The sequence below is a fragment of the Cydia amplana genome, chromosome 5 (assembly GCF_948474715.1).
Source record: "Cydia amplana chromosome 5, ilCydAmpl1.1, whole genome shotgun sequence".
NCBI classification, from domain to species: domain Eukaryota; kingdom Metazoa; phylum Arthropoda; class Insecta; order Lepidoptera; family Tortricidae; genus Cydia; species Cydia amplana.
Genome location: NC_086073.1, coordinates 11,680,281 through 11,693,023, shown reverse-complemented (window position 1 = coordinate 11,693,023; position 12,743 = coordinate 11,680,281). Strand labels below are relative to the sequence as shown.

The 12,743-nt window shown below is 37.6% G+C and overlaps 1 protein-coding gene across 1 annotated transcript in view; it reads left to right on the top strand.

The window, feature by feature from the left end:
• LOC134648040 (adenylate cyclase type 8) overlaps positions 1 to 12,743 on the top strand; it is a 39,791-nt gene that overhangs the window by 5,704 nt on the left and 21,344 nt on the right. Inside the window, exons 2-11 of the mRNA XM_063502475.1 lie at positions 2,339 to 3,018; positions 3,099 to 3,248; positions 3,324 to 3,439; positions 3,571 to 3,682; positions 3,790 to 3,917; positions 5,305 to 5,463; positions 5,906 to 6,044; positions 9,274 to 9,372; positions 9,648 to 9,739; positions 11,604 to 11,859. Of these exons, the coding sequence (XP_063358545.1) occupies positions 2,473 to 3,018; positions 3,099 to 3,248; positions 3,324 to 3,439; positions 3,571 to 3,682; positions 3,790 to 3,917; positions 5,305 to 5,463; positions 5,906 to 6,044; positions 9,274 to 9,372; positions 9,648 to 9,739; positions 11,604 to 11,859 (1,797 nt within the window). The 5' untranslated portion in view covers positions 2,339 to 2,472. The remainder of the gene's footprint in view (positions 1 to 2,338; positions 3,019 to 3,098; positions 3,249 to 3,323; positions 3,440 to 3,570; positions 3,683 to 3,789; positions 3,918 to 5,304; positions 5,464 to 5,905; positions 6,045 to 9,273; positions 9,373 to 9,647; positions 9,740 to 11,603; positions 11,860 to 12,743) is intronic.

Genomic DNA, 12,743 nt, shown 5'->3' with positions numbered 1-12,743 from the left:
AAGGAATTAACGTATACTTTTGGTTGAGTGACCTTATAGATATTTAATTTTAATTAAGTTAGCACTTTTTTATCCACTGCGCATTGTTCGGTTTTGCTATCCTGTCCTATGTGTAATAGTGTAAATGTTTCTACTGTCCTTAGCTAGATATAAATTCGGCGGTGGCAGAATAACAGCGTCCGTTGCTGGAAGTCTTTAGGGCCGCTATGCCCCGTAGTCTTTTGGCACAGACATTAGCTGAGCCACCTTCCCTTTCAATTAGTTTGTAAGCATTATTGTGTACTTTTATTATGTACCTATGTTCAAACTCTTTGAATAAACGTCTTTTATTATTATTATTTATTATAATTGCGACGTTTTTGGAAATTCAACCCCTTAGGGGGTTAAAAAAGGGATGAAAGTTCGCCTTGGGGTGCAAATTTCATTTTAAGCTAGGAACTTGAAACTTTGCAAATAGATATTAAATTTAAATACAAGAAAACTAAATTCAGAGTTTTTGAAAATTCATCCCCTAAGGTGGTGAAAAAAGGGTTGAAAGTTTGTATGGATATCAAACATTTTTTCGAGCGCGGGACTTGAATCTTTGTATTTGGGGATATTATTATAAGACAATACAAGTAATTTCAGCGTTTTCTAAAATTCATCCCCTAACAGGTTTAAAAAGGGGTTGAAAGTTTGTACGGGGTTCAAATTTTATTTTAAGCTAGGAACTTGAAACTTCATAAAAAGGTATTATTTTAAAAAGGAAAAAAAATAATTTCAGCGTTTTTGAAAATTTATATCTCAAGGTGGTGGTTTGTATGGAGTTCAAACATTTTTGTGAGAACGGGGCTTGAATCTTTGTACAGAGGCATATTATTAGAATACAAGAAAAGTAATTTCAGCGTTTTTAAAAATTCATCCCCTAAAATGGTTAAAAAGGGGTTGAAAGTTTATATAGGGTTCAAATTTTATTTACTTCAAACTTCGTAAATAGGTAGTTAGGTAGTAGGTTTTATTAAATAGAGGACATGAAATTCTTCTAAGGGGGTTGAGAGGGATTATGTCGAGAACAATTTTATTTAGTTAGGGGCTAGAAACTTTGTAGGTTGTGAAAGACAAGTCTCATGCGTTGTATAATATTAATAATTAACAAATGATTAACCGTCCTACTGCAATATTTTAGAAGAATATATAACCACCAATATACAAATCCACGCGTACGAAGTCGCGGGCAACAGCTAGTATAACATAAATGTTGTTGCCTACAACAATCCTTAGCAACGCATTCGTAACTTAGAAATCGACTTAATATAATAGTTGTATTGTAACACACAATCCGTCACTCCTTATTTAAAATATACCTAGGTACTTACATTTATTTTAGTTTCCAGCGCTAATTTCGTTAATGTTGTAATTTCGTTATGAACGCTACAAAGGTACCTGAAAAGTACGTTATTTCGGTTATTTCATAGTAATAACATATTTAAATGTATCGTATGACGGATTATTTTCACGGACTAAATAAGCAGGGTAGTAGAGCGGGATTTATTACCAGCGGTATTTTTAATATACTAAAACTATGGGCATTTCACTCAATTATTCGGACACGCTTAGCTTACAACTGCTCCACATAGTCCTCAAGGCACATTCTAGTCCAAGCGAGAAAGAGATCGCGCAAAAATATTTTTAAATATATTTTAATTCCATGCTACATTTTTTAGTAATAGCTAAAAGATTTAAATGAATTCTATTTAAGCCACTCTTAAAAGGTTTGCTGTACATCTTTTGTTCAATGTTGTAGGTATACATTAAAATTCCATAATATAACATAAACGCTGGCAATGAGTAAAAATCAGTGAAACAAATAACTTGTCGTTAAGAGGCTGGTTTCACGGTCAAGTTACGTGCGTCGTAACGATTGTCAATATTGAAATCAGTAGCTGTATGTATCGAGAGCTCGTGCTCGGACAAAACGCCGGTCAGTAGACAGTCGAGTTAATGGACGGCCATCGGAACAATGTTTCAGCGTGTAATTTATTCATTACACAACCGTCCTCGATCAGACGGCGGCGGTAACGGAAAGTCTCCGCCTGATGATCTCTGATGCGCTGAACCTAGCCACATTAAACTTTTAGCCACAGTAGGTTTGCACGTTAAACATGTTAAGTTTTCCCCATAAACCTACGAGTATACCAAATGGGTACCTGAATAAATTCATTAATAATCACATCTCGACAAATGAATACCGGCGTTTTCCTTGATCGATTATTTAATTCTATTTTTATACTAAAATTGCCTATAATCAATAAAACCGCTTATGAGTTGAATTCTTGTAACAGCTCTACAACTGTTATAGTTTCCAGTTTACATGTGTCACCGTTAAATTAAATAATTATGTACCTAAGTAGTAGTGAATTATGTAAATGTGTAGTGGTGAAATAAAGTGACAATGTGCCTCTCAAGTACATTAAGTTTGATGCAGTGAAAACAATGGAGAAGTCGATGCAAGCGCGGGCGCTGAATAAATTTACATGTTGGGTATGCTTGGTTCCACCATGGGGCTTCACGGACTTGAAGGAGGAGGAGTTGTATACGGCGTACACGCAGCGGCAACGGCAGCGCGCCGTGCCGCGGCTGCTGGCTGCCGGCGTGCTGCTGCAGGCGTTCGCGGCGCTCGTGCCGGGCGAGCGCGACCTATCCTTCGCCTACACCTCCGTTGCCCTCGCGCTCCTGCTCAACCTCGCCCTCGCCCTAGTCTACATAACGATACGCCCCGCGAGGCTCGCGCTCAACCACATAGCTTGGCTGGCGCTCTGGATACAACTCCTAGTGAGTGCGTCTCGGCGACTAGGCGACTCTTATAACGAATTGCTTGGTTGGGCTGTCGTGCTCCAATATTTCACGCTAGCCGCGCTACCATTCCATTACCTCCTCCTGATACTCTATAGCACGATCTCATTCACCGCTTATTTATTGGTACAATACTACAGCGCAATAATTACGGAAAACAAACTTCCTGACGACTTCAGTTTACAGGTAGGCAATGACCGTAAATTTGTTTTTTTTTTTCCTAGTATAATGTAACTGTGTCAGTGATAATATAAAATTAATTGCAGCAAATATCGAATGGGTTGTTATTGTTGGGAGCGACGTTGTTGGGCGGAACCGCTTATGGTGTCGGCGAATGGCAGCAACGATGTTCATTCAAAGTAACAAAAAGAAGTTTACGTGACAAACTTACCATTGAACAACAAAGCAAAGAACAGGTGCGGTTTAACATCGTCTGGCTTTTCGGTCAGAATATAAATCAGACAGAAAGTAAGCACACGTTCTATTTGCAGGAGCGGTTATTACTGTCGGTGCTTCCGGAACATGTTGCCGTGCAGATGCGAAAAGATCTTGGCCTTATTGACACGCAGTTCAAAAAGATTTACATGTCACGCCATGAAAATGTCAGGTAAGTCCCTGCTATTTTTACTGTAATAATTGTAACAAACCTACATATGTACCTACTTATAGTGCAATTACAAGATTATTTGTAATTAATTAATTTTATTCGCCAATATTAATATTATTTTTTCTATACAGCATCCTGTATGCGGATATTGTGGGTTTCACTGCGATTTCGTCTACATATTCGGCGCAAGACCTTGTTGCAATTTTAAATGAATTATTTGCTCGGTTTGATCGCTTGGCAGAGGTAATTATATAGGTACTAGACCACCCTAGACATAAATCTAAGTTTAGGTATTTTTTGAATCATTTTGCACGACTCATATTAAAGTAAAGATTGCATCATGTTTTCAGAAATATCAGCAACTACGCATCAAAATTCTCGGGGACTGTTATTACTGTATCAGTGGCGCCCCCGTAGAAAAACCGGACCATGCCGTCCTTTGTGTACATATGGGCCTGTCCATGGTTAAAGCTATTAAGTGAGTATTCATTCATTGAAATGGGGGAATTGTGGCTCGGTTGCGTGTTGCTAATTGAAGATCCTGTCGGTAGTGTCGGTAATATTTGACCAATGTGCTCACCTGTAAGTACATGGATACGATCCCATGATGTTATTTTTTTAAACAGCTTCTAGTCTCAAAGTGAAACTTTCACGAAGTGAAATTTTTTCTACTAGATACACTTTTCACTATGTAAGTGTTACTTTGGCATCTCATGAATAATATAATATTATATTCTGATAACAACTAAATACCTACATACAATACCTATCTACTTATTGCTCTGTCATCATCGGACTTTGAATTAAATAGTAGTTTATGCAACAGTGATATAATAAGAGTTCTTAAAATTCAAGGGTCGAAGTTACAAAACGAGACGTAGTCGAGTTTTGTAAAAAAAGACCCGAGAATTTTAAGAACCAATTATGAGCTGTTGCATACATTACTTTTTCTATGACAGCTGCAGAAGACTTATTATTAAAAAAAAGAGTTATTATTAAAAAAAAAGAGTTATTATTTAAAAAAAATTGAGTTATTATTAAAAAAAAAAAGAGTTATTATTGTAAATGAAAACATACCTCTTTCAATCAAGATGATCGGAACTTGTATCTTTAAAAAAAATAAAGCAGTTGTATTATACTCATAAGATGACTGCTAGCAGTCATCTTATGAGCCTATAGACAAAGCATTCAAATGACATTGCTTTAGATATCACTGTCAGTCATTTAATTGACACATTTAAGTGCTGGAGTAGAAAAACATAATTATACAACAAGTGTCATAAATTAATTAAAAATTAAAAAACACGACTGCAAATTAAAAGCGAACTGAAAAGCTAAATGTTTTTTCTAAAGGTTGCGTAATATGGCGTATTAAGTCCGTCATATTGTTTTTTATAATGACGTCACATAGCCTATGTTACTCGGGATGATGTAAGGATTCTAATGATATATCATACATGTAAATCGGTTAAGGCATTTAGCTGCTATAGAGTGGAACAAAGAAACTTACATACCCACCCACCTTTTCTGGGGCAGTCGTGTAAAATAGTTTGTTATGGAATTGACACAGATTTAGTGACGTAATTCGTAAATATAGGTAATATTTGTTTAATTTGTCCGTTTTTTTAAAGTTAAAACAAGTTGAATTTGTTAATATAGCTGGTCAAGCAGATCTTGTCAGTAGAAAAAGGCGGCAAATTTGAAAAATGTAGGCGCGAAGGGATATCGTCCCATAGAAAATTTGAATTTCACGCTTTTTTTTACTGACTAGATTTGCTTGACCAGCTATATATATTTCTACAAGGGTTTGTTCAAACGAGGTATGCCAACTTAACCGCTAAATGATACTTGTTGTTTAAAAATAGGTACGTGCAGCAAACGACAAACTCCCCAGTAGACATGCGCGTGGGCATCCACACGGGGGCCGTGCTGGCAGGAGTGTTGGGGCAGCGGCAGTGGCAGTTCGACGTGTACTCGCGCGACGTCGAGCTCGCCAACAAGATGGAGAGCAGTGGGATGGCGGGGTGAGAATGACGGATCAGTCACTATGTGGTTCCAATTTACTTAGACGAGAGCTTTTCAACACAGTCAGGGCTTTAACTACCGTTAAACATTAAACAGTAAACTTTCGACATGCAAGTTGACCTAAACCACACGAAATCAAAACCACTATTCAAACAGGAGGAAAAGGATTTTGTTAAAATAAATAAAATCCCACAAAGTTAGATAATACGATGACATACTCGTAAACTCAAACATTTATTCAACAAATAGGCCACAAGGGCACTTTTACACGTCAACATTGAATTTACATACAAGCAATAAAAATGAACCACCAACAATTCAAAAATACAAAAATCTTTGTGTTACACTAGTACTAGCACCCTAAAGAGGATGAGTATAGTTTTTTGATCATTACTGGAAATATCAATTTAAAATGAGACTACAAAGGTTTAATATTTTCAGGCGCGTGCACATATCGGAAGTGACTCTAAGTTTCCTAAACGACGAGTTCGAAGTGGAGCCGGCGCACGGCGAGCGCCGCGAGGAGATGCTGCGCCTGGCCGGCATCAAGACTTACTTCATTGTCCGAGTGCTCAAGCCGGTGAGTGCCAAATACTGACGTCGTATGATCGTTCATATAATTTTAAAAAGTACTCTACGTGTACATTTTCTTTACGATACTATCATGCTGAAAAGTACACGGCCAATTTTTCCTCAGGCACTTTTTGCATGAATTGGGCCTTTTATGGCGGTTGTGGGGTATCTATTTAAATTCATGTGTTCTGACGTAAACGTCGTACATGTAAGATTTTGTTTACAAGAATCATTTGGATACCTATGCGACTATTTTGTAACTTATTATTATTGAGCACACGGCTGCGGTTTTAGATTGGAGAGTCGCTGTTGAAAGCCTTCCTTCTTGATTATCATCCGTAAGGTTAAGTTAATATGATATATGAAAGCAACTAAACTGATTAAGTCTACGACAAACAGTCGCACGAGAACTGGCCTATAAGATAATATTCGATACACCTAAACTTGTTGTCGACTGAGGGCACATTGAAAGTCGTATAAAATTCTAGCACGAAAACCATACAATTTTGAAACTGACAGAATTCCTAAAATACATATTAGGTAAGGTCAATGTGGCTAATTCCGTCATAGGGACTATTCCGTACATTAGCGTTTTTCTCGAACAACGAACAAAATTGATAACTTCGTCGACAAAGCAGCGATTGCTTTTAGTTTCAGTAATCAAAAGCAAATGGATTTTTTTCCTGCGATTGAAAATCAAAGAAATATATGCTCGTGGATTTACTATATCTCTACATAAAATAGGTACTTACTAGTCGTACTTTACTACATGGTGCGGTAGGTATGTATCTACTTACCTAAATATTGCTAAAGTTAATGGTACATGCGGTTTTGATTATTTGTGCATATCATTGCGATAAACGAGGATTGGAATGCTGATTTGAAAGTTATTATGCAATCTTTATAAAATAAAACCGATGGCCTTTCAAATGGTATACTCCTCGTTTCAGTATAGACGGAGAGTTAGCAACTAAAAAATCACGTCATTTTATAACGGTTAAATTCAACACAGGTGCAGGTGAATAACAGGTGCGTTCGGGCCTGTTTCTGGATTATGACATTCTGCCTGCTGAAAGCGGGGGCGTTTATGAGAGGATAAGTTTGATATAAGTGCCTACATGATATTTTATTTTCTGACAATAGTAGTACTAGGTATAGCTAATGCTGCTAAGCGAAAATAATCCTAGAAGATATTTTTTAACTTACCGATAAGATAATAAAGGTTTCAAAGATAATATTGCGCTAATTTCTACTAACTTTTCAAAACTATGCTAAGCTTCGTTGCTGCTCTTGCTAATATAACGTTGCAGGGAGCATTCGTGCAGGCGCCTTTTGTACACGTGATTTGTTGAATTGCAGTACGCAGTACACAAACGGCCTCACTTTTAGAGTCCAAGCCGTCATAATTTTAGGACTAGAAATAGTTATAATATAACACAATTTGAATAATAAAATAAGGTATCAATTGTTATAAAATGATGTGATTTTTTCGTTGCCAGCTCTTCATCTAATGACACTTGTAAGGCTGGTTTCCTAATGGGGCAAATCAGCGACTCCTTATGAAATGTCACAAACGATTTGCTCATATGTAAGAGAATACAACTATGATAAAGATTTTTTTTCTTAGGTACTTAAACGTCTTTAACAAAATGGCATTAAAAATAATTATAAATATATAATAATTATAAAATAAAATACTGTAATTTAACAAATAAAAACTCACTACAATCATTCAAAATGGTCCTTTACGCTTGATACGTAAACGCATACCTATAGATATCTTATTGATAAGGTTTTAACACCCCCTGGCACTGATTAAAATAACGACTTGGTTTCACATTACATCTCAAAACTTTTTTGTAGTAAAAGCGTTGCGAGACTTGCACCTTTTTACATGTAATGTTTTTGATGGGATCAATATTTAGCAGCTAAAAGTCTTTATCAACGTATTTTTGGGTCAACCTGTATTTTATAATTTTACAAGTACTTAGTAATTTTACAAGTAATGGATTATAAAAAACATATGTACTTACGGATTGGTGACGGTGGCGCTCCCTGTCCCCGGCGATGGTGAGAGGCCATGTGTCGGCACGCTCCGACCCGCCCCGGTCCGGCCACGGCCCGGTCTAGCGTGAGTCATCCTTAAACTTTGCCTCAGTGATTTTGGTGCCAAAACCAAGACATCTGGCTTTAAATTAAAAGTTTTTAAACTAGGTGTAAATTACCTAAAGTACTGAAATAAATAAATATTAACCAAAATAGTTTTTTCTCTTGATGATGACATTGGGCCTATGTCGGCAATGTAACACCAATTCCATCGTCGGAGTCTCTAGAAGAGCTCCCGCGTCATTATGTTTTGCATTATTGCCTATTACTTATAACGAATTTTATGAACATATTGATGAAATTTTCACGCATGCTACTCGTAGGGAAAGTGCTAATTCAGACATATTGCATTTAGGATGTTCTGAATTATAGCGACTACTTAGTATAGTTGTATTCTTGTGTATGGACTTTTTACTTATGTTGAGAGGCATATTCATTTGTTAGGTATGTAGTTACTTATGTTGTAACGTTGATTAGTAGGAGTGCCCTTTTATGATCAACACGTCCCTGTGAATAAGACGAAATACCCGTGTACCTCAAGTAATGGTCATAAATCGTATATAAATAATAGTTTCGGCTAAGAATACACCACCGAGATTTTTTTAACTTTAAAAAAAAATACGAAAACGTGTGTTAAAATGTACCTATTAGTCTAGTTATTCTGTCTAGTTCTTATTTTTTGCTAGTTCTCAAACTCTAAAATTATATAAGTATGTTCATATTGAACATCGAAAGGCGGGTACTATATACTTATGTTGGTTTTTTTTTATAGCAAACACATCTTCGAATAAGTAAGAATAAGAGGCGTAGCACTTATAGTAAAAATACATATATCTACACTCAAGCTAAAACTAGCATGGTGCAAAATTTGTCTATCTAGCTAGGTATAGTTATAGGTAGGCATTTATTAGGAACTCGTCATAGCGACCTATTTGTTAAATGCTATAAAATGTTATTTGACTTAATTTTATTTCAGTAAAGGTACCGAAATATCTAGTTAGTTAAAAGCTTGCTAAGATGCAGTGCATAAAATATCAGTTTTTCAGTATTTCACTAATTACGTATGCGCTAAAGAAAGTCGGATGAGTATGCAGTACCTATGCATAAATAGTTTTTGTTTTGTCGTCTAGTTCGGAGGGGAGGACAAAAGTGCACCCGAGGGCGAGGCAGTGGAGGGTGGCGACTCCGCCGACACGATGTCCGACCTCAAAGACGACGACGAGGACTCGGTGAGTTGAGTGCACTCCCGCCGCGGCGCCCGCGCCCCGCGCCACCCCGCGACCCTCAACGAACCTAAATAAATAGGACACTGGGGCACTAGGCTCACGGGCTGCACTAGCCTACTTAGCTCTAGTCTAGATAAGACCGAACGCTTTCAAAGTCTCACTCTAACTGCCGGTTTCATTAGGTGTGTTCGAGCACAATCTTTAACCATGCTATACCATAAGCGCTCATACTTTGTTGCTTCTCAATTACATAGGATCGCTTCGTCCATTATCCGTAGGTTCTATCACCGCAAGAAGAGAGCAAGGGCAATGAAGAATTGAAAATACTCGCAATGTTACAAGAAGAACTCGTGAATCGAGATGACGACAAGTAAGTACATTTCATATTTTATTCAGTGTTTGGTTGGAATACTTGATGAGTTCCACTCGAAACATTTCCTTTGTAATGATGTGTACATTGTACATAAAGCATGTAATCTCCAGTGTCTGTAGTAGGTTGGCCCGTCAGTTAGTGTAAGGCCTGAGTGGACGCTCGAAGCGGAGCGTTCGGCGGGGCGTGCAGCGTGGCGTCGAGCTCACAAGTGATTTGAGCAGCGTCCACTAAGGCCGCTCCTATACGTTTGCATTTGTTTAACATGCACGCCGCACGCCCCGCCCCGCTGCACGCCCAACTTGAGCGTCCACTCAGGCCTTACACTTAGGCTTCATCATTTGCTTCGATTTAAGGTGAGGTGGGCTTAGGTCAATTAGTTGTGTTTTCAATTTGATTTTCTACCGAGCAAATTCTATTGCGGTCTAGACAATATCAGTAATAATAAATTTACAGTGTAATGATTGCAATTGAGCGTTTTCCAAAAAAAGTGTACATGTCATTCATGACTTCAAAATATTGACTTCTTGGGCTCATTTTACTCAGAATCATTTGTACATTCACGCCTCATACATGAACAAATGTGTCCCAAAATTTTGTATGAAAAATTTTTTTTCCAGTGCGTCACGTTCATACAAATAAAAAAAAATTCATACAAGAATGTGACGATCAGGAAAGGAAATTTTTGGACACATTTTTTTATGTATGAGGCGTGAATGTACATATGATTCTGAGTAAAATGAGCCCAAGAAGTCAATATTTTGAAGACATGAATGAAATGTACACTTTTTTTGGAAAACGCTCAATTACCTATATAAGAGGATATAAAAAATATTTACCTATATATTATGATGATGATATTAATGAAATAACAATACCAATTTAATTACATATTTTTAATGTAATTCTTAGGTACTGATAGTATCCGGAACACATATATAATGTTTAACACAATGTCGCTACCTAGAGGCCAATCCGAACGTACATTTGATATCAAAATTATATTTAAATGATGCCATTTAGTTATCATTCGCGAGTGTATTTCGCTCGTACTTGTGCGTACATGTATTGGCGCAAGCAAGACGCATGACTTTAAGTTTGAATTGATCTCTAAGTTTGAATTGTGGCATTGCTAAATGGTTCGGTTTAAATTTAGCAAATATACTTACCTGAATTTGAATGTAAATTGAATCGAAAATAACACAAATCGACCAGCCCTAGTAGCACGGTCGCATTTTTATCGTTTATCACCATGCCTGTCACGTTCTAACAAGTATGTAAGTGCGAAAGTGACGGGCATAGTGATAGTCGATAAAAATGGAACCGTGCTGAGCCCGCTGGACCTGGACCCACCTCATTTTAAGGATGATTAACGTTGCGCTGTACCGTCCCCGACAGGAGTGCCGCCCGGCGCAATTTTTTTACATTTTGTCCGTGTGGTAACCGCTTCCAAACTTTGATCGGGAAATGATGACACCGGTCACATGTCTCTCACCGGTCAAACTCGTAAGAGACTCAATGTTGACATTTATTTTAACTGTGTTATAAGTTATAAATGTGATGTAACAACTAACATTTTATTTGTCTTTGACTAAGTGGCTCGGCAATTTCACGGCACGATCTGGGCACGGTCCGATGTTGCGCGAGTCCATTTTACATGATTTTTATATTCCAAAACTATGATTAGGATTAATAGATATCAAATAACCAAAATTATTAATAGCTGAAAGCATCTGACCCAACTGAGCGTTTGTGTAACAAGCCATAAACATGAAATACGTTTTTAGGAAACATAGCTCTTAGCTAGCTGATCTTTATTTACCGTTTCCTGTGTTTGGACGATGTAGATGTTGCCGTGTTTTAGGGAGCTTGCGGACGCAACGACGCTTTGCCTGACATTTAAAGCGGCAGAAGTGGAAGCCGCGTACGCGCGGCGCACGGACCCGTGCCCGTTGGCGGTGGCGGCGCCGCCCGTGCTGCTGCTGCCCGTAGTCGTGGCGCTGGCTAGCTTTGCCGTGCCGCCCTCTTGGCCGCTGCGCGCCGTCTACCTCGCCTTCGTGCTCGAGACCGGCCTAATGAACGTCCTCTACTACGCGTACTTCCGATTCGCCCAGTACAAGGTTCCGTTACGCTTTATGTTACATATAAGAGTGTCCTCATATAGCCTAGTAAGTCCGTTATGAAAGGTATAATCATTGTAGCAAAGAGAATAGAGTGTATAGAGAGTTTATTATTATAGTTAATTATGTACTTACTGCCATCTTTCGACCGAAGATTAAAACTGTTAGAGCGCCATTTGAGTTTGATCCTTATTCTTCACTGATATATGTTAATTTGTTAAATATTGTAATTAGGGCCATCTACTCGACACGACAGTAGGCGATACTTTTTACAAAGCAGGAGCGTGAGATTGTTAGTAAGAAGAACTAAGTATGACGTCATACAATACAACCTCAGATCATAGAAGGTCTGATATGATCTGAGAATGCAACGATCAATGCACCTCATACCTCATTCATATTTTTGCTATTTTAAGTAGCGTTGCTTTGGTAGCGAAAAGTTATAAATGTTATTAGTTTATTAGTAAAAAAATAGTTTAACTTTGTGCACCTATTTATTATATTTTATTCAATTGTATACTTATAGTACGAGCTTATATCTTTATTTACTTGAACTCTTAGGCTAGGTGATTTATAATATGAATATAAAAGTAAAATATAAACACTTACAAAACAATAAAAAATACATATAAACATATTATAAAAAACCTAACCTAGGGTGACGCCAGCAGCGGGGCAAGGCCCACGAGCTTATATATTATTATGATGATGCCGACATAGGGTGACCAAAGAAAGTCCTGAAGCAAAAACACGAAAACGCAAGTGTCTCGATTAGATACTTTCAATGAGGAATTAATAGTCACGTGCAAAAGGATAGGAAGTACAGTCAACGATAAAAGGACAGTATGTCAACTCATGCACCCTATTTTGCTACACAAAACTTA